The sequence below is a fragment of the Wasmannia auropunctata genome, unplaced genomic scaffold, assembly GCF_000956235.1.
Source record: "Wasmannia auropunctata unplaced genomic scaffold, wasmannia.A_1.0 LD336000.1, whole genome shotgun sequence".
Lineage (NCBI taxonomy): Eukaryota > Metazoa > Arthropoda > Insecta > Hymenoptera > Formicidae > Wasmannia > Wasmannia auropunctata.
This window is the reverse complement of record NW_012026890.1, coordinates 526077-548891: the sequence shown is the minus strand read 5'-3', so window position 1 is coordinate 548891 and position 22815 is coordinate 526077. Positions and strand designations below refer to the sequence as shown.

The window sequence follows — 22815 nt, the reverse complement described above, 5'->3', positions numbered from 1 at the left end:
AATCGCGAGGACGGTGATTTCGACATGGCCGACGCGGTCCCGCGGACTACGGCGAGATTCTCGTTGGAGAGACTGGCGATGTGATTCGGTCGGAGGCTGATTTGCGCGCGAACGTCATTGTAAACTTGCGTGTACATATAGCTCTAGGTTACGACTTACTCCACATTCATGCGACGAGCGGGTGGCGCACGACGTGTGTCGTGCTGAAATTTTGATACTCGCTGTGCAGGGGACCGATATGGCTGCAGTTTCAGCGAGATCAATTTAGTTATATAAACTTTGAGTAAACACTTCGAGAAATGAAAATGAATTTTTAAAAACTGAATTTTTATTCGTCGTATTAAATTGCAAATGTCAATCCATCAGATTTAAATACAGGTAATTAAAATTTAGATAAATATAATAAAGATTTAATTAGACATTAATAATAAAAATTTAATTAGTCAAAGGTACTTTCTGTTAACTTATACTTTCTGTTAACGTAATTAAATTTTCTGATCTTATTTATTAATCCAATTATTATAAAAAATTTTTTTCTAATATTTTTAATTTACTAATAAATATTTCTATTTTATCAAGCGCAAACGTATGATTTGCGAATATGAAAGCAGCATGTAAAAAAAATCTTTGACATACACAATTTTATCGAATTTCTTGTAATTAAAACTTAAAGTAAAGAAAATATTTCTTTGGGCATTTCCCATATAATTTTATAATAAAAGATTTATAGACACAATTTATAATACAAGTAGATGGGAATAATTTGAGATATTGCAAAAATTATCGAAAAAGAATTATCTATAATTTGATAACATGTATATTAACAAATATTGAAGGTCTCGATATTTAGTAGTACTATTTCCTATGACATATTTCATACGACGAAAGATATTTTGATGCACGCGGTAAGATGAAAAATCCGTAACGGTATAGTAAATTGCGTTCACCGAAATCGTTTCGATATCGATCCCCAAGACACTTTTACGGTGAGAGACGCGGTTCGTGTCGAGAATCGATCGGGCATTGGTAAAGGCAAAGAACCTTCGCGTTTGTTTGAACAAGACAAGAGCGTGCCGGCCAATGCGTGTCTCTTACGCTCGTTATCCGAAAGGGGTAATTACCAGTGGTACCGAAATGAGAGAATATCAAACCGCCGGATAACGAGCACGAAATAATTTTAATCTCAAAGTACTTCCTGGCGGCAAAACAGGTCATGCCATAATTGCCGTATCTCCTATAGGTGGTTCCGTGGAGTCCGTAATCTTCATGGGATTTTAGAGCAAGTAGTTTTCGATTCTATTGCAAGATGGTAAGTCGATGTAATGCATGCGAACGTGCCATTTTTGAACTCTGATAGTCTTTGTCGACTTTCACCGATCGATACACCTTTTTCTCAGCAAAAATTTAACTTCGATATACATTATGTAATTATAAAAGAATTTATAGATACAATTTATAGACAAAAAGCTTCCCTACAAAATTCCAGAAAAAACTCTATATATTTTAAGGATATTTCAAATAAATATAACTAAGCTATTTATTTTGAAAGAAATGCATATGTAGGTGTTACATATTAAAAAATATATATATATATTTTAGATTTAACTTACATTACTTTCAAAGTGAATGGCCTAATCGGGACAGTGATAATTCTCTTAGGCAACTAGATCTTCTTCAATATTAACGATACAATCTTCAGTAGCTTTAACAATTACAGAGTATTCCCAGCATGACAATCTAGGTATGTATCGTCATTGTATTAGGTGTATGCAAAAGTTTTAGTTTTTTTCTCTTTAAATCTATACATGTAGTAATATTTAGTCATCTAAATATTTGTCCTCGTTTTCTGTGATTTTCTGCCATTAATTAAGTAAGGATTCCTTTACGAAAAAAATATTTTTTGTATCTTAGTTAAACCTCGAAAGTGCTTCTCAGATTCGATTGCTATCTCTCGGCAGGTAAACTACCAAGAGTATATCTTGCCATGAGAACCTCTTCTTAATTAATTAAGGCCATTCGGAACCGGCGTTAAACTGTATATCTGCGTAAATTGTAAATTACACACACCGCAAAAATACGATGAAGGGACACTCTGATAAGAATAAAAAAAGAAAGCAATATATAATAATTACAAATGAAATAAAAGATATTACCTCTATTATCTGAAGCATTTTCTTACGTAGAACATTAATGTCAGCAATAAGAACTAGAATTTTACATTTGAATTCAAAAATATTAATAATCCGTTCATCATGAACATCACCTAGAGTTATTAAGTTACAATTATCCATTATTTGCAATTATGTATTAATTATAGTTTATATTAAAATAATGTTTCAGTTAATGGATCAGGGAGTCTCTCAAGGGAAGTAAACGGTTCAGGATGGATTTCCATAATTTCTCACGTTATGATAGAGTGCGTTCAATTGAATCAATATTTCTTCCTCGATTGAATCTTTTCTGAGTTCTTTTTGCCTCTCGTCAGAAACGTGGTGACCCCTCATCGTATTTCTGTGCGCTGTTTACAATTTACACAGATATACGGAATCTACAGTTTTCGCCGGTTTCGAACGGCCTAATATTTCGAGGGATTTTCATAGCAAGATGTATTCTCGGTGGATTGCCGCTGCCTTCCAAAAGGTAGCGATCAAATAAAAATCCGCTCGAAAAATCGAATAAAAATCACTAGTCGGATTTGAATCCGGATCTTTGGCACCGAAAGCAGACGCACAGCTCTCTGCGCCACAATCGCTATAAAATGATTTGAATGATTACGTAAAAATTGAATGGTTACATGAAACTTGTATCCAATAAACCTGATTCTAAAGTAAAACAAAAAATTTTTGAACAGAGAACGTGGCGCAAAGAGTTGTACGTCTGCTTTCTACGTCAAAGACCCGAATTCAAATCCGACTAGAATTAAACATCGGATTTTTATTCTATCTCGCTATCTGTCGAAAGGCAACCGAGTGGGGAAACCACCGAGAGAGTATATCTCGCACGAAAAGGCCCTCTAATTAGATTGTTCGAAATCGGCATTAAAATTATAGGTCTCGTATATCTATGTAGAATTTGTCGAAGTCCAATTTCATAACGATTTTTCGTGGCGCAGCGATTTTTTGTGCGTCCGCTTTTTATGCATCGTGTTCAAATCCGATTAGAAACATCGGATTTTTATTCGACCGTTACCTCTTGAAAGGCAATGGCAAACCGAGAGTATATCTCGCTATGAGAACCCTTCTAATTAGGCCGGCAAATCAAAACTGTGGGTCCCATATATACGTGTAAATTGTAAATAGCGCACAGAAATACGTTGAGGGGTCACCATATTTCTGACAGGAGGCAAAGGGACTCGAAGGAAGAAGATATTTTCTATTTTTGGAATTATTCTCGAAATTATTTTTAAAATATTAATAATGAAATATAAATTTTAATAATATAAGACAGAGTTAAATTAAATAATTAAAATAAATAACTACATTATATATAAGACGTGTACTATAGTTCTTGGATATCAATATAATTCCCATTTGTTATAAATTCGCACCGCCCAGCCCAAATTGAAAATTATTTGCTGAAAAGCAACATGCAGTCTAACGTGGTCGTCTAAAATGGCCTTCTGGTTGTCCAATAAATAATGTTTTCTGTTTTTTTTTTAATTTTTTAATGACGCAAAAAAAACACAATTTACTTAATTATTATACATAATTATTATACCAAAATTATTATTACTATTATTATTATTACCAAAATACCATTTAAATAGTTATACAGAGCTTTGAAAAAAAGACTAAAACTTCTGCATACACCAATACATTATTTAATGAATGCGATGTCTCTCTCTCTCTTAACTAAAATTATTATTAGGCGTACGAGAGCGTTAAATAAATTCTTTAGTTATATAAAATTAAATAAATAAAATACAAGGAATGTCAAGACATCTGCATTAAATGGCTAGATAGGGAAAAAGCTTTAAACAAAAAATTGTCGCATAGTAATATTCGCGCGAGAGTTAGAAAATAATAATTCACAAATTATAACATTAAATTTAGATGTTATTCCAAATGATATATTTTATCTGCATAGTTGTTGAGCAAAATACTTGACATGAACCGCTCTCACCTCGCCAATGTATCGACGTATAGAGAAACCACCCTTGTATATTACTGCCGAACTTTGTCCTAAACTAGTGCGAAACAGCGCATAAGTGTAAAGAGCCAATTAATAATGACGTTTTAGCGAGCGAGGAGCGTAAGACAATAAGCGAAAACTTGGAAAAAGAGGGAGCTGTATTGTACGAACGATGAAATCAATTTGACTTGCGAGCACGAAATACGATTTTTATTCTCGAGTAAATAGATATCGATTTAATTAAGGAGACGAACTGTTCAATAAAAATTAGCTGTCTCGCGACGAAAATGGCCGCCCGCGCACATTTCGTCGGGATGAAGCGAGACGTTTTCGATTACGCTTAGTGCACTACGTAATGAGATAATTTTTTTAGACTAGCGTAAATTATACATATACAAATTGTAGGATATGGAAAAGTTATTTCGTGAGCCATCTGTAACGATGTTTAGGTATCCGCGAGCTTGAAGTTCCTGCAAGCGATTAATCAAATTGTGAGTTTGTCTCTGGCGATCGCGCAATCAAACGCTATATAAAACGCAATTTCCACGGGCGACGTATGTATAATTTGGAATGCGTATAGAGAGTAAATTTCGTTCGACGTAATCTCAGTATTTATAATGGAGCAAAGAGTGGAGGGGAGGAGAAAGAGAGAAACAGAAAGAGAGAATACTGGCTTTCTTATTTCACTCAAGGAGATCGATTAATCAGGTCGACACAAATTGCATACGCTGGTCATTCGAGTTCCATCTACCCGATCGTTATTTCTCGCGCCTTCAATTTTATTTCAGGAACTCGTTTTTCGCGACGAGCTCGACAGTGCCGACGTGAAAATTACGGAAGGTCTTAATTAGCGTTTCCATTATATTATAATTACAATTTGTTATAGTCCAGGTTCCCATGCAAATACACACGATTTGTCAGATTATATGAAAAATTCGATCAAAAATTATATCGCGCGGACAAGTGGTCGATACATATTAACTTTATGTTCGAGTAAATTTTTTTATGTATTTTTCAGATCCTGTTTTCCATGGCACTGTGCAAGTTCCTCGCAACGAAAGCAATCCCTTATTATCTTTTAATTCCACATCGGCTACAATTTAATTTGACAAAATTGGATATTTTAAAAATATATAAGCCAAAAAAAAGAACGTTTCTAAAACGAAAGATTGATTGATAATGAGTTAAATGATGACGTTATAAAATACGCTACACATTTATATTTGCAATTTTTATTACGAACAACGTTCAATATTTGCAAATTATTTGATTATCGAGTTGAATTTATTTCGTTGAATTACAATTTACATTTAACCGAAAAGCCATCACGTCTCCTTGTTTCTCGAAGTAAAAAAGTTTCATCGAATCTAGATAGGTGTATCTGTTGGAAAAACCTCGCTGCGATTTTTCTCATCTTTTTTTTTTGTAGAATCTATTAATATGTAGTAGCATATTTATTAAAGACTTATTTATTGTAAACAGTTGACCCCGTGTACATAAGTCTACGATCATTACTCATCAATCACGCGCATCGATCATTTTGTTCTATATGTATGTTCTGTGTCTGTCCCATAGGTACATGAATCCGTTGAAAATATCGTCGTGCTCTCTGCTCAGAGAAACAGAAACTCATTTCGGTATCCAGGTGACGATAAAATAAAACATAACGTATATATAAATAGATTTTACGCCAAGCATATCTTTTTAAAAGTTTTTAAACTGTTTTGTAAATTTTATAAACTAAACCTCCACCTAGCGTGAGATACGCGGAGTGATTACTTTCATTGAATCAAATGCGAGACCGATGGATGCCTGCCATTTTATATCACAGTAATATTGAACACAAAGCAAGTTGTTTCCCATGCACGGACAGAGCTCATTATGTCGTGCATTTGATAATAGTTACTGTGTGGCAAAGTGAGCTACTGCTTCCGCCGGAACTGAAACTGGACCGACGTGTAACAATGTTCTCCACTTAAATTCAGCATATCATATATATGTATATGTACGGAGTGTAACAATATACTGCAGACTATTTTTCTTGTGAAAAATGGACTTGCAGCTCTCACTCGCGGTAAAGATTTTTGATTGTAAATCCTCGACATTACTCGGCATTATTATGAAAAACATTTCACAATAATGCATGTAGCGAAAGAATCATTTACGACAACAAAAATTATTATATTGATAATTTGATATTTTTATTAGACACTCTGATTAATAGAATAAAATTAATCATTGTTTGAACCTTTTCGTAACGTATAAATGTTACACCCTGTACAATAATGACGGCAATTTTTTTTACTCAACAGCTGCGGGACCATTGTAAGTTCTGCGGAAACAGGTACTTCCGTAATGCATGCAATAACGCGAATACTTTCTACACCTGCGAAGTTTCATGACAGAGCGATTATGTATTAATTTTGTTAACAAAATTTGATGAATAATTTTCTTGCAGTATCGTCTGGTGTGTCTCAAATTTGCAAGCGAGATATGCAGCATCGGACGCATATCTTGTTCGTCACTTAAAAATTGATTTCTGGCGGAATTAGAAGATCTAGGCAGATATTAATGTACAGAATGACACAAAAGAAATTAAACATAGGAATTATTCCCGAGGTTTCTCTCACGATCGCGCTGATATTTTCAACAGATTTTGAATGAGTTTCAATAAAGTAAGCATGCTCTGGCGAATGAGATGAAACGAGTGGTTCGACGGTCAAGGATAAAAGACAATTCTTACGAGTTAATGCTTATGAATTCAACGATAACGAATAAGCAAGGTTTGTAAAATTTGGAAAAGTGCACGTGGATGCGCGAATGTAATGCTTGTCAGGACACCTAATTATTAGATTAACTATTGACGTGAATAAAAAATATATAGTGCCGTTTTATGCTATTATAATCTGATTGTGAGATTAATTTTGAATGGAACCAAGTAACGTTATTCTAATTATTACTACAAAAATTTAATTCCCATATACCTATGTTTTCAGACTCTTCTAGTAGAACAAAAACAAAAAATTGTCCACTTCACATCGCATTTATTAAGCATCTAAGAAATAATCGATGGAAAAATGACATGAAATGTTACGACAATATTGTCTTCCTTTTTAAATCCAAGCTAAAATTTTTGAAGGATTACGTTACGGGAAAATTGATGCAGTAAGCTATTAATAGCAAAAATGATACGCAGGCATGACCGCATCGTCGGCACAATTCTGGATTCAAAGGCCGGAACGGAATCAGTTTAGCACTGCCATGTATTTGAGATATGTATTTAATTTTCAGAGACTGAAACTGTTAAGATCATAGACGAATATTTTTAATTATTAAAATGACAAAAGCGAGGGGCCGCGCCGATTTTGAAAATTTCATCCGCGGGTACGTTTAATGTAAAGCAAGTATTTTTTAGACGAGATACATAAAATATCCGCCCGCCGGACGATTTGTCCTCTCTTAAACCAAAATACCGCCATCACTTTCGATACCATCTTGTGATATAGTCCTCAAAATCCACGTCCCTTTTTCTCTTCTGTCCCATTCCTGAGAGGTACACTTCTTGTCGCCGTCTTCGCGAAGGAGGATCAGAAGAAAGAGAGAAGATACGAGAGTGAGAATTGCGAATAAAAATTGACGAATAAACCGAATAAACGAATGAATTTTCGATGAATCTCTGATCGATTTATCGAATGCGCACTTCGCTCGCCTACCTTCTCTCTCGCTTCTTGGATGCAGAACCCCACCATATCGTCGCCATATAATTTTTAGAGGTAATAAAAGAAATATAAAGAAAAAGATATTATTGAATATAACGCTGTGTTGTTATTAAATTTCGATATATACCTCATTATGTATTATTTTTTATTAGCATTCCTAGATATAAAATAGTTTCATACATGACATCCTATTATGAGTGAACGTATCATCTATTCTCCCCTATTTTAAATCTCGATTCAAATTATATGAATTATGACTGATCCTTTGCACTGTATTTTATTTGAGTAAGATATTCGAAATTATTGATTTTTACTATGTGGCATGCACTAAATATTTCTAAATAACATACTTATAGTATACCAATATTCGCGATTGCTAGCAGATCCTCCCAGAAAATAACACTGATAAAAAAAAGATAATTAACTTTTTGGATCGATGTACCTTGTAATTAATCAAAACGATATAATTTTAGCAAAATAACAATAAATGACATATTTATTACAGCCGTTTATGGAATGAATGCTCATCAGGTAAGTGCACGTAATATACATAAATGCTTGTTACAAATTTGTCAATTCATGCAAATCACGCTCGATATTAAACAGAATCGAACAAATAAAAAAAATTTTTCATGTGAATTGGAGAAAGATTGCATAAATCAGTAAATGTATGCTCGATGAAATTAGCTATTATTAATATTATTATAAGATTATCTAAATATAACTTTTACTGAACGGCCGGAAAATAACATTGCATTTACTTATCATTCGCTAGTAATAAATTCACATAATTCTACCGATTAAAATTAATATTAAACCGATTTTAATATAAATTAATATTAAACCGATTTTTGTCAAAAGAACTCACGTGTTGTGCGGCTCCTAAAGACTTTAATTGTAAATTAGGCACGCTATTCAATGCGCGTTTCCTGAATAGTCCGTGCGTGTATAAAATTTCATTATTACAGATTACGATTACTTAATTGTAAGATAAGCTTTTATCGTCCGTCTTTGGGATGTAAATAAGCTTAAAATCGCATAGCACGGTTATATCGAACGCCGGAAACTATTACGGCCCGCACACGGGTGGCTTTGCAAGCATGCAGAAATAGGGAATATGGAGCGGCACTCACACCCCTCCCCCCCTCCCACCCTCTCTCTCGCTGTCTGCATCTCCTCCCATTGTTGTCCCGTACTATAATTAATGATCGATGCCACGATAAGGCATAAAAGTCGCTCTGCTGCACGGGAAAAAATACGTAGATTGCGGTGCATTGTCCGCTACCCTGTATTTACGCAATCTCCGTGCCCTTCAAATAATTGTCTCGTAATAATTATTGTATTTTCCGAGCAAAAATCTGCTGCCGTTAGAATATCAACTGAATTCTATCGTTAATGCATCGTGCACGTTTTTCGCGGAAAATATTGTTGTGCGTGATGTAGTATGTCGTGTAACATTGGACCAATAAATATATAATAATTAAACGTAATACAAGTCAACGTTTATATAAGTAAAACGTTTCATAGAAAGTGAGATATTAGTTATTATTATAAGCTATTATAAAAATGTCCGCGTATTTTTCTTAAAGTGCAGCCATGTGCCTCTGCAGCTACTCCTATTGCCGATCTCTCATGGCATTTAGCCACTTATGATTACGGATTATGACCGTAATCATAATCCTATAGCTATTTTAACATAACCATAACCCCGACCTTCGGTCTGCGACGCGCGTCTTTCAATTTATAATTAACATTCCTCGATAAATGCCTTCCGCCTTAACTTTCGACCCACGGGCGAAACTTAAACAAAACATGGACCGTAAAACGTGCACCGTCCCTAATCGTAATTGATTCCACAGCTCGCGTAGATTTTTCGATCTTAGCCGCATTACTCTTGCCTGTCTATATAATTTGGTAGCAGTTTCATGTAAAACAGCGTAATTGAAAGTGTTTAAGAAGGTAATTGAGAGAAACGGATCAAGCCAAATAAATACATATTTTTTTGAATATTAAGAATAAATAAAATGTCAAAGATCACACGATAGAAAACTCGTATTTTCTATCATTTTTGTGATAAAATAAAAAATGCAATTTATATACATGGAAAATAAAATAATCAATTATTAATATTACAACAAAACTATTGCTTATGGCTTAATAATATTTCGGTTCGAATGATTCATTCATTTTACACCAATTATTTTAATTATATATAAAAATATTATAAAACGATTGCCGTATACAAGTTATAATACATTTAGATGATCCTGGGATGATGGCTAACTTCATTAGCCGCAACATGTTCACTGATAAAATACGTTAGCGCCTGCATAAATTTTTCCGATCTTCAGTCGAACAGGTTGTAGTTAAGTATTTTGCACGCGTAAAGTCGACACGATTTTGCTCGTTATCATAGATATTCATCGTAATCGATTTTACTCTCTAGTATCTTGGATCACAGTCCTGACCGTGGGCTACATTTATTCTCTTATCAAGCCTTAAAGACAGGTCTACAAAGGCATTACAGGCTGCTTTGCTCTATCAAAGTTTATTAGGTGAATATCTATATGATACCTCTCTACAGTGTTATCAGCATCATTGTTATTATCAAGAGCTTTCTATTCGCTATCTTTTCACGCAAATCGATCAACCATATCGACTTTGATGACTCAAATTAGCGAGGAATGCGTCGCTTAAGCTTATGAATACCGAAGGCCGCAGAAGTGCCAGGATCTAATTTAAAAAAATTTTTTGAAATATTTTTTGAAAATAGAGAATATGACTCGAGGTGAATCTAAAATTCATGTATTAAGTACAGAGAAGTATAAATTATAATTAACAAAAATTCTTCTGTCATTCAAGAATTAAATGTTGCTTCTAAGACATGTTATTTTTTAGCTTATGACAGAATCTCTTCGGAAAGCGCGAGATTACACCTGCGGCGGCAAGAAATCTAACGCTGGCCTTGCCTCCGGTAAACTCGTTGCGCACTCCCGATGCACTCTTATCCTGCCCGCGGACGAGGTAGTTGCAGCCTCGCATTGCCGGTTATGCCCACTCGACGACGACGGCAGCTGCGGCATGAAGTCATTGGATCTTTATTCGCTCGATCGAGCAAGCTCGCCGCACTTTCCGAATATTTTCTTAATCTTAATTGCATGAGCACACGAGAGCGTCGAAAGCAAGAAGTATTTTCCTTTTATTTTCAACAACGATACACCCGAACATTCAAGCTTCTTTTTCTCTCTACATAAAATTTTATAACACCAGATTTTTTGTTTCTACACGGAAAGAACAATTTTGCTGAATCCAGATCTGAAAATAATTTTTGTTCAATAATCAAAATAATTTTGCGCGAAAGTCAAAGTGATTGCTAAAATATCAAAACGTTTTATAGCAATGCTTATCAGTTTCAACATTCCAATAAATTATTTTGATAATTCAACAAAAAATTATTTTCAGATCTGTTTTTAACAAAATTTTTAAACCTTTCAACAAAACCTTTCGTTCTTTCCGTGTATGTAATGATAGATATATAGGTATATATTTTGACTTTTGTAAATATCGCATGTTATTGTAAGCTCGAAATCTCGTTACGGAGAAAACACGCGGAACTCCCTTCGGAGTTCTTTTGTATCAGGAAGCACTCTGGTGTAACCATCGCCTCAAGATAAATAAAGAATTCGTAAAAATGTAGTCGCACGGCAGCCTCGATATACAAGCGTCAAGATTCGTAACACCAGGGGCGTGTAATAGCCCGCGTAATTTTAGCACACGCGCCACTCCAAACTCTTTTCGCATTGCGTCACACGGTGTCGGGGACGTGGGTGAAGAAGCGTCCGTTTCCGTTATGTAACGTCCTTCGTCTGCGCGACCCTCTTCAGTTCTATTCCTATCTATATAGTCAACGGTACGCACGCGAATACGATTTGCGTGAATCGGCTCAGTAAACCCTTTTATATTCTTACACGAGTAATTAAGAATATCATTATATATTACGTTATTCGCATTTAAATATTATATTCACGTAGAACTCTGCAATCTATTCACAATTCGATTGTAATTGAAATCCAAATCGAATTCTGCCGCATTCTCCAAATAAGTTATACAGTTAAAAGTGACTAAAATGATGGCCCTCGGTGCTTTCGCTGCTTTCAAGCAATTACTTCCCAGGCCGTCTTTTCGCGTGACCAACTCGCATCACTTATAACTTCGCTAATTCTGTCCGGCTCTCTATAGCGAGGCAACGTGAGAGACGCGCGCAGCCCGAGATGCGTAACACGGCCGTTTAAAAGCGCCGCGCATGATTGAGCAGGATGATAATATGGAGTTATATTGGCAGAAGATAATTTCTCCCCCTTGCGCAAAGGCTGTACGAATACGAGATTATCCGCCGCGGACATAGAGAGGAACCGTTTAATTAAAAACACGGAAAATAGATTAAAACCACGTGGAGAGGCGAACGGGACGGGTGGGGATAGAGGGCAAATCTTCAGGGTCCTCGCTCCTCTCGCAATGACGTAGCGGAGGTTGTTGCCTCCGACTTATTTTACGTGGTTACGTGCCATCCAGAGCGATCATAATTAATGCATGATTACGGTATGCCCCGAAGGGTCGTCTTGCAAAGGATCGGACTCTGACCTAAAGGGGCCGTCACACCATCAATTATTGCTCCATATATTTTGATTAATATTGTTAATTGCAAGAGAAACGCTGGCACTCCTACCAAAAATGCCTGTATTAAAAGAAAGTAAAACGTGAAATTCATTTTTAAAAATTAGACTTTTAATTTTCAAAGTCAGTGATTGATAAAAAAAATTTGGTTCTCTGTTACTTTTTATCTTCAAATTATTATCAATTTGTATTTTTCTTATGAATATAAATTAAACAAATAATATTCTTAAATTTTTTCTGCGGGATAAAGTGTAGCGATTGCAAGAGTAAGACTGCCTTGCATTTTAAAAAATATACACGATAATCAAAATTTTAGAAATTCCTTTTCATTCTCTTCTATTTATTGGAATTCGACATAGTTCTGTTGTAATTTTTCTATATCGTTATTAATTATCGGATATTTTTCTATTTAAGCTGCAGTTGATCGGTGAATGTAAAGGGTTGATAGGAGAAAATTTTAACTGTAATTATGTTTCCTTATTTGTGTCAACATACATTTCTTGGAACAAACGTCATTAATTCTGATCAACGCATTAATTACGAATAATATTCTGATCACGGCGATAATACTCGTGTGAGAGCTCCATAAGAAGAGTAGCTGAGCAGATTCTGTCGGGTTATGTGACTGTCAGGATAATATGAAAAGAAATTCATAATTACGTACACTATACATCTCTACTCTGACAAGTAATATACTGTTCGTGCGAGAATTCCCCAAAAAAATCGATGAAAGTATTTTCCGAGTACTAAAACGATAAGAGATTTCTATAGTAATAATAATATTCATTATTATACATCGATATTAGAATCGATTTTTCACGTAAAATATAATGTCATAATTAATCGACTGTAACTCATGGATTGTAAAAGATATATCTACACAAATTTTGCATTAAACATTGCGATCTAAAAACGCGATTTTTGTCATTCTATAGATATTTTCGAAAGTAATCGTTCGCCTATATTTCTTGCAATGATGAATAAGTTGTTGTGGACGTAAACACGTGACTAGGCATGATAATGCGATAGTAAGACATGCAGTTTACCTGTCAAATGAGATAAAAATATTTACTACAGTATTATCGGAATTGATCGCGGATATTTTTGTGTCTCATCATTAAATTACGAGTGGCTAGATCGGATTTATTTCTTAGCATTTTATAAAATTATCGAATAATTATCAGAAAATTTAATGCAGATTAATAATATCGCAATTAGCGATTCCAGTTTCTCCTAACATTAATTTAATATCAAAGAAAAAAATACAAAGCGTGATAAAAAAGAAAAGTATCGACCAAGGTCGACCAGAAACATGATTATTTCGCGGTATATTTAGCAAAATGATTTCTCTTTGCTCTCGCACATAGAAAAAATTACGTTATTTCCGAGAATTTCGATCAGATTGATGAAAGATGCCAAATCGAATAACGATCCAGAAAATTAATGAAGTAATGTTAAATAGAGGTACTTTATAAATATTTTCATTTCTCTCGCGCTTGTCTGGGGCGCGAGAGCTCCTGGCGACAACCCTGATCGCGGTTTAGGAAGGAGAAATTGACGTTTCATGGGGCAGACGAGGCATGCGCCGGTCGCACGCGTTGAAAATGGCGACGATAGCGTGCCTCTCGCGACGCGTGTCGCCGTACGCGCGGCACTTTCGCGACGTCACGCGTGCGTACGCGTCGTGGCGCGCCGACCGCGGCCTCGGGAGGATCCAGAAGAGCATCGGATTGCTGACCGGCGCCTCCGTCACGTTTCTCCTGGCCCAGCAATGTTTACGGCCGAAGGTGGTGCACGCCTTGAAACCTCGCAAGGTACGCACAAGTCCGAGAGTATGTATGTACAGTCCGGTCTAAAATCTCGCCACGTCAGTGGCAGTGGCGCGCGAAGTTGAATGGCGAGTCACGACGATCACGTGGACTTACGCGTCCACGTGCGCGTGAATGGGCAGTGTGTAGTGGAGTTGCACAAGAACGCAGCAGTGCACTTCATTCACCAAATGCTTTTCTGAATCGGCGACATTTTTTTTTAAGATGTTTCACTTTTGTATTTATTTTTAAGATATTTTAATAGCAGGCTTGTATATAAGCTAGGCTGCAGATATCAAGTATTATAAGAATAGTGTATTAACAAATTTTTACTCCGATATTGCTGTGTATTTGTCTTAAGTTATGATTATTCTTGCAAGGTAAAAGATCTCAGCAAGAATAATTAATTCAGTTATTAGTTTGGAGGAAATATAAATATAAATATATTGAATGATATAAAATGAAAGAAAAAATGTTGTATAGATATGTAACTAACTATTTGAAGATAAAAATTGTTTTATCAAATTTCTGCGTAGACTCTTAATGCTTGATTTACTAATTCCTGATTATTGTTTTAAATTGAAAAGTTTTATATATATAGTATGTTAATTTTAAATATAATTGGATTATAAAAATTATATTTTTCACATTATTTCAGTATGAAAAGTGAAAGGTTCTAGCTTGAAACATTTAATAACAAAATATTTTATATAAAATAATAATATAGAATATTGATAAAAATATTTTATGTAAAATTCAAATACTTTACAGTATTGTTGTAAGAAGGACAAGATCGAGAAGATAACGTAATAGAAGTTACGTGAAATAATTACTAAATAAAATGCGCTCGAAAAAAAAACAAAAAAAATGCAGCGTAAATAAAAACGTTCTTATTTTTCATGTATTATCCGGACTATTTTTTGGGGCGCTATCGCTAAATCCGCAGGCGAACGGAGATAGGGAGAGGGCGGTAGAGAAAGCAAGAGAGATTCTCCGGCGCGGGTTTAAAAAGAAGTTTCGAACGCGCGCGCGTCAGGAATGAAGGCGCCCGCGATTGATCTCCGTTCGATCTCCGGTCGTGAGACCGAACGTGTAGGTACGTTAACGTTAATAATATGGCCCGGAGGAAGCGGATCGGCTTTTGTGTCAAACGATCTTCAAGTGTATCGGCGCCACGCCCTCCGAACGATCACACAGTCGATATGGCTGTGGCTCAACCAGTTTGGATACGTCTCTATTACGGCCTGAGAAATCCCGAGATTCTTCCGAAAAGTGGACCGCGCAGACGCAAGAGAATGTACCGTAAACTATAAAATTATGTTTAGGTGACTCATCTACGTATCGCGCGTTGTTTAAGGCGCCGCATTGCAGCAAAGAATATAAAAATATTTATCGAAAGATATTTTCCAAAGGATAAATGATTATAATTAAGAATTGATACATTAATTAATTTACATCCCAGCATTAGACGTATAGTAATTTCTTTTTTACTTTGTCAACATTATTATATAGACGATAATTATGGTATTAAATTAATATCTATATTCGTGGTAGTTTTCTTTTTTTTTAGTGACAACTGAAAATTAATTATAACGGCTTAAATTATTAAAACTCGTGCTTAATTATATGCACAAAAATCATTTGTCATGTCTATAAACATTATAGTAATTCCTTTTTTTTATTTTATCAACGTTACTAGATGATATTATTAAATTAATATCCATATTCATGATAGTATTCAATGATTTTTATGTACATAATTAAGCACGAGTTTTGATAATTTGAGCCATTATAATTAATCTTCAGATGTCACTAAAAAAAAAGAAAACTACCACGAGTATAGATATTAATTTAATATCATATAATTATCGTCTATATAGTAATGTTGACAAAGTAAAAAAGAAATTACTATACGTCTAATGCTGGGAATATAAATTAATTAATGTATCAATTCTTAATTAATCATTTATCCCTTTTAAATAATACTTTGAAAACACGTTAAAAAAATTTGACAAGCGTTTATCTCGGCTCGTATCTTTTCAATGAATTCCGAAAGTATAGCGCATTACCATTTCCTTGACGCTCAAGCTTTCAATCACGGAGCACTGTTAATGCCTCGAAACATCCACTAACGAGAAACTTCTTAACTGCTCGTACTCGCAACTTGAACGTTGACATACGCGTTTCATCGATCACGCGACGCTTACGAGAATGCGGATGCCTTCTAGGGACACATTCCTTGCCGTATAAAACGAGGCAGCAGATAAATGGCTGACGCTTTGCGCCGCGCGGTTCGCAGCCAGGCTGCATCCGTAGATGCAGATGCACCCGGCCCTTTGCCACGAGACACCCTAATCCGACTGCGATGTTACCCTAAGCCGCTTCCTTTCCGCACCTCGCAGCACGTGTATCCATTAATTATCGCGCGTGAGAACATGGGAAAGTTGCAGCGAGCGTTCTTGACGGTGGCGCTTGAATTTCACATTACTTTACGAAGCCAATTATATACATTTGATCAATTATACATATATTTCTGACATATTTTTGATTGGCATGGTTGATGCAAGTATGCAAATATTTTCGGCGAAAATTAACGAAATAAATTTTTCCAAAGTTCAGATTGATAAATTCAAATATTCTTGAAGAAAGATTGATACACGATTTAATAAAGTGCGTAAATTTTGTTTATAATAAGCCGGGTCCCGTTGCTAATAGATGTTCTTTCGTATATTATTTGAAAAGTTTCATAAGAGCAATGTATACAATTCTTGCAAGTTTACAAAGTTTCGAACTAAAAGTATAATTATAAATTCTGAAAAATATTCTCATGATTTTTTAAATAATTTATTTAAATATTAATTGTACAGCTTAGTTATGACATTAATATTTAAATAAATTATAAAAAAAGATCATGAGAACATTTTTTAGCATTTATAATTTACTAATTTATATTATAGTTATTATAGTGTAATTTATAATTATTGTATTTAAAACATGATCATAAGTTTTTCTTTTGTCATATTTATACTTACTATGTTCTTAGAAAGAACATCTTCGTAGTCCGAAAACATATTGTCTCGTTTCGTGTTCGCGTGTTTGTTCGATTTTTTCCAGTCAAATTATAAAACTAGGCTATATCATTCTAAAACACGAAATGGACGGAACGTACTTTATACATTTTATGCAACTCACGCGCAACTGATACATATGATAATTGCGATACATGCGTGCGGTACAAGCTAATACAGCGTTTATCTCGTCATATCGTGCTGTGTTGAGATTCTCGAAGATATTCTCTGACCACGTCGCTGCCAAGAATTCGGCGAGAATAGGGCGTCCGCGAGAGTGCCAAAATGTCATACTACGTGAAATCGCGCACATTCGCACATAATTTACGCGAAACATTCAAATTATTCCGCAGTGGGCAATTATCTCGAGACGTGAAACCATCAAGATATACGAATAGTCCATACGCTGGTGTCGCGTGAAATTAACAACACGCGATTAATTTTCGATGTAAATTCGATACCGTTATAATTTTTGAAGGAACCACATCTTTTGTAAATAAAGATTATCGTAAGTAAAATAAGTAATCTAATTAATAAATTTTCTAAATTGTACCAACTGAAAGTAGATTGCTTTTCCGAAAATGTAGTCTTGTATTAATTTAATGTAGCCATTTAAGAATACTTACTTTTTCTTAACAAAAAGCGATATTACATACATTTAATTTAACCAAATTTTTCTTTTCTTTTTTCTAAATTCAAATTAGAATCTTTAGGTAAATGAAAAGTATGCGATAAGATTTCACGAAAAAAAAAGGAATAACTATATTAAAATAATTTGTTGCATCTCCTTTAATGAACGAAGTAATTTGTGCGAAATAGAATTAATATAATTTCTATTATATCATCTACTATATCATTTTTAATTCGTTAAGTTTAATTGCTCTCTAAATTTTCACACATTACTCTCTAAATTTTCTGGAGTGACTTTTCACTCTTTTGGAGTGAATTTCACTCAAGTGGCCGAATGGCAGTATTTTCAGTCTTTTGAAGTGAGATTCACTTCAGAAAATTTAGAGAGTACGAAAAAATTTATATCTTCTATAGTATGTGTATCTCATATACAATACAATTTATGGCGAGAACATTTATTGCGTATCGTAATCTACTAACACGCGATTGCAATCGCGTAGAGGTAATGATGAAGTACACTAGCTATGCTACACTGTACATTCACGAAGCCAGTTGATCTTGCAAAAATAAACTTTGGCCATACTGTCCATCGTTTCTGTCAGCTTTATCTAAATGCGTAGGCTGTTGCAACACGGAGAAGGCGATCGGTATCAGAAATGTGGATGCGTACACGGTATCGCGGTATGGCTTATTGGTATGTGAAATTCCATGCAAAACAGCGCAATTTGGAATAGAAGAGATAATTGAGCAAATACTATTTATCAAAACGCGATTCATTACTTTTATTCACATAAAATGTTTTTTTTTATTTGAATATATTTATTAAGTTGAGTTTGAAATTAGATAATTTTGCACGACGACTATTTCATAAATTATACATTATAATTATTTCCTAAAATTAAATAAAAATAAATCTAGAATCGATATCAGGTTCGTAAAATTAATGATCGCATGCTGTTAAAGTCATGTGATATCAATGTATTGCTATTCGTATACATATATGCAATAATTTTACATCTCGAGATAATTGTTCAACTAATATTATTTCAGGCAACGCAATCTTTTAATAAAAATATAAAAATAATGTATGGATATTGAAGTAAAACGCATTTAACGTGGAGCGTTTAATTAAATTAAAAATAGAAAAGCTGCCTTATTGAAACGCATTCCACGATGCAATCTCGAACTAAAGCGAGTCCTCAACATTTTCATAGAGGAATATAAATTGTTCAGCGGGGACAAAAGAGAGGGGAGAAATATATTATCCGATATATTGCGCGTTATTACGAGATGCGGCACAATATTATCATCACGCATTACGTATGCGGAGACTTGTTTGACGAGCGGTTTGCGGTAACTAATGGGCTGGGTCCTCCCTCTATCGAGATGCTCCTATCGGCAATATCCACCGAGTCCTTTTAGACCAAGATTCATTATAGGAGGACTTCTGTATGTATGCGCGGGGACATGCGGTACGTTGGGGAGATCAGAGCGCACAGCGGAGCTCGTCCAATCAGAAATACTTTCTTTTTCTAATGGAAAAAGTTTACACGTTCGAATATCCGTAATTGGATCAACCCTTTTTTTCATGATCGATGCGCCTTGCGCTAATTGGATTTCAATGGAATTACTCATTAGAATATAAATAGCGTACGTTTTGTTGTAAACTGCGATCTGATTTACAGATTGTGTCAAAATTATCGTCTTTTAATTTATTAATACTTGAAATAATTTAGAGAAAACGTTTTTTTATATTTTTAAAGAACATTGATATTTTTCTTTTCTCTCCGAACCTAACACCCCCACCACTAAAAAAAAGTTCGACTATATGTCATAATTAAGTTGCTCATTTATTGCTCTAGTCGCGAATTTATTGCTCCTATAAAAAGTGGATGCTGATTCGACTTACGCTAACATCTCCCTCCCCCCTAAAAAAATAATTACTGTAAAGGAAAAAATAGGTATACCAAAGTTTTTTTATTCTTTTCTAAAGCCTTGTGTCCACTATATAGAAATCGATCCAAGTTCTCGAGAACTGTATAGCCCATAAAATTGCTGGTTTTCCGTAAAAAAAAACTACAAGTCGATTGGCTACACGGTTCTCGATTCAAAAACTTGGATCGATTTCTAGTGCCGTGGACACAAGGCTCAAGATATTGCAAAGAAATCTAGAGAATTTTGAATAATTGTATCTTATTTTTATAGCATCGTCACACAACTAATGGATTTTTAAAATTTGAACAACGAGCAATAAACTCCGGACTGAAATATTTCAAGAGTAAATAATTTTAGAAACAATTTTAAAACCAAAATTAATGCAGCAATTAATTGCTTTAATGCATTTTATTCTTTTATGTGCGTTAGCATTGTAAGTTCTTAAAATGCTACGCTGTTTCAAAATAAGCGACTCGTGCACGTATACTCCAAGCAATACATCTTTTCTTTTATATGCTTAAGCAATCATTACATGAGGAACGTTTTAACCAAGATCGTTTTGCACAAGTTACGCGCCATTATTCATATCAACGTTTACGAACATACGTTTTATGCATCCCTGTCTCCCCCGTCGACGTTTGCCGCAGCAACACCGTCGCGCTCGTGTAACCCCGAATAATTCGGACGCGAGCGAGTGATCGATCGGCCGCGCACACCTTCGTACGTATTATCGGCGATAAACGATAAATCAGATCCAGGCTTCTCGACGCCACACGATTAAAGACCCTGTGAGTCGCCGAGACGCGCAACGTGTGTGCACGTGTTGCGTCCGACACGATGCTATCCGATACCGCTTGTCGATCCCTTCGTCGAAGGAAGTCGAACAGGAAGGATAATTAATACTGGAAAAAACATCCAGTCAGGAATTACTCAGAAATAAACAATCGATCACTCCCTCGCGAAATAATTTTTACAGAAGTTCGTCCTTTTTTCAAAGTAAACTATTTTTTCTGATTCTGAGTTTTTCTCTAAAGATAATGTTCTTTCCCAGAATTCTCTAAAAATAAAATGTCTACACGGAAAGAACAATTTTGCTAAATCCAGATCTGTAAATAATTTTTGTTCAATAGTCAAAATAACTTTGTGCGAAAGTCAAAATAATTGCTAGAATATTAAAACGTTTTATAGCAATGCTTATCATCAATTTTAACATTCTAACAAATTATTTTGATAATTCAACAAAAAATTATTTTCAGATCTGTTTTTAGCAAAATTTTTAGACCTTTTAACAAAATCGTTCTTTCCGTATGTATATATGTATGTTAGTTTTTTAAAATCGTATCTTATACATATAATATAAATTAAAATTCTCGATTTTAATTGTATAATTCTTAAATAAATAGTTGAACAAAAATGTCAGAATAAAGTGAAGAAATTCGAAAACGTGTAATAAAATATAAATATATAAACATAATATAATTTTAATTAATTAATTTTTTTAATATTTATATTTCTTCTTATATTTCTCTAAGAAATAGGTATACATTCCTTATAATTTCTATTTATATTTCTTTATCTAAATCATCTTTTGCTCTGTTAATTCGATTTTCCATGCGCTTTCTTATAGATGAAGATAAATGATTTTTGCACTTTTACAAGTCGGACAAGTCCAGCCGCGTGCTTGTGCGGACAGTCCGGCTAAACATTTTCACTATACTCTCGTCGAAAGTGCACACAATGCGGTACCAAATGATAATCTGACGATAAGATATGGGATAAGAATTCCGACGCGCGGTAGGACACGTGAATGTAGTCTGATTAGCGTGATAGTATCAGTCGCGTGGGTAGACGCCGACGTGGGCGTGAATTGGATTCTACGTTCGATCGTTTTTCATATTCATAATCAATTTGCGCACATCGCGTGTCAGGCTACCTGTGGCAGTGCGTTAATCAATGACATTATCAATTGAGACGCGTCCAAGACACGTCTGCGAAAAATACAATCGGCTACCTTGAGCGTTGTAGACGCCGCGAATTTTGTTTCTCGGCGAAGGACGCTGAACAAATGAAAAAAAAAAAAGCATACACAATTTTTTTGGAACACAAGAGTTGCTAATTTGCTTAATTCTCTTTTTCGTATTTTGTTGGTAGAGTATTTCTCGATTTAATTTCTTGCGCCAGGATATTAATAAAAATCCGTTATTATTATTTATATCCTCATCATAATATCCTGAATTTTTTATCTTCGCATGATTTTCTTATTAAAGTCAGTTCGACGGGCAACTACGTTTGAGTTCATACATTATTATAAACATTTCAGATATGTAGCGTTTTCAACATTTGAATCAAAATACGACACAAAAGTCTTTGAACCGAAACGAACTGCTCTGAAACTGCGCTTGTCCTACAGTAATAATAGTGCCGACCGTAATTTTGGACGCCTGCCATTGCTTGTTATGTTGGAGACAATCGCATATAAACTCACGAATGATTATGAGTCTCAACTGTGAAATTGCCAGACATTCGAGCGTCTTCTTCGCGTTAACTGATGCCTGCAGACATTTCTCCAAAGTATTTGGCATATAATTATTTGAAATTCGAAAAATTAATCACACATTTTTATTACACATTTAATTTTGATATAATTACTGTGTATTTTAAAAGATATGTATACTCTCTAAAAGTGAATCAGGGAAATCATTACTAATTATCAGTGTATATTATTTTCCAGTGGCATACTTAGAACTGTGATAAATAGTGACTATTTCAATGTCGCTTCAGTGATAATACACTGATTTAAACAGTAAATATTACTGAAAGACAGTGAATTTGACTGTTTGACAGTGAAAT

The 22815-nt window shown here is 34.7% G+C and overlaps 1 protein-coding gene across 3 annotated transcripts in view; it reads left to right on the top strand.

The window, feature by feature from the left end:
• Nucleotides 1–14121: 14121 nt before the first annotated feature.
• LOC105453284 (calcium uptake protein 3, mitochondrial) overlaps nucleotides 14122–22815 on the top strand; it is a 27627-nt gene continuing 18933 nt past the window's right edge. For all 3 annotated transcript variants that reach the window (XM_011695092.1, XM_011695091.1, XM_011695090.1), the window contains exon 1: nucleotides 14122–14338. In XM_011695092.1, coding sequence (XP_011693394.1) covers nucleotides 14129–14338 — 210 coding nt within the window. In that variant the 5' untranslated portion in view covers nucleotides 14122–14128. The remainder of the gene's footprint in view (nucleotides 14339–22815) is intronic.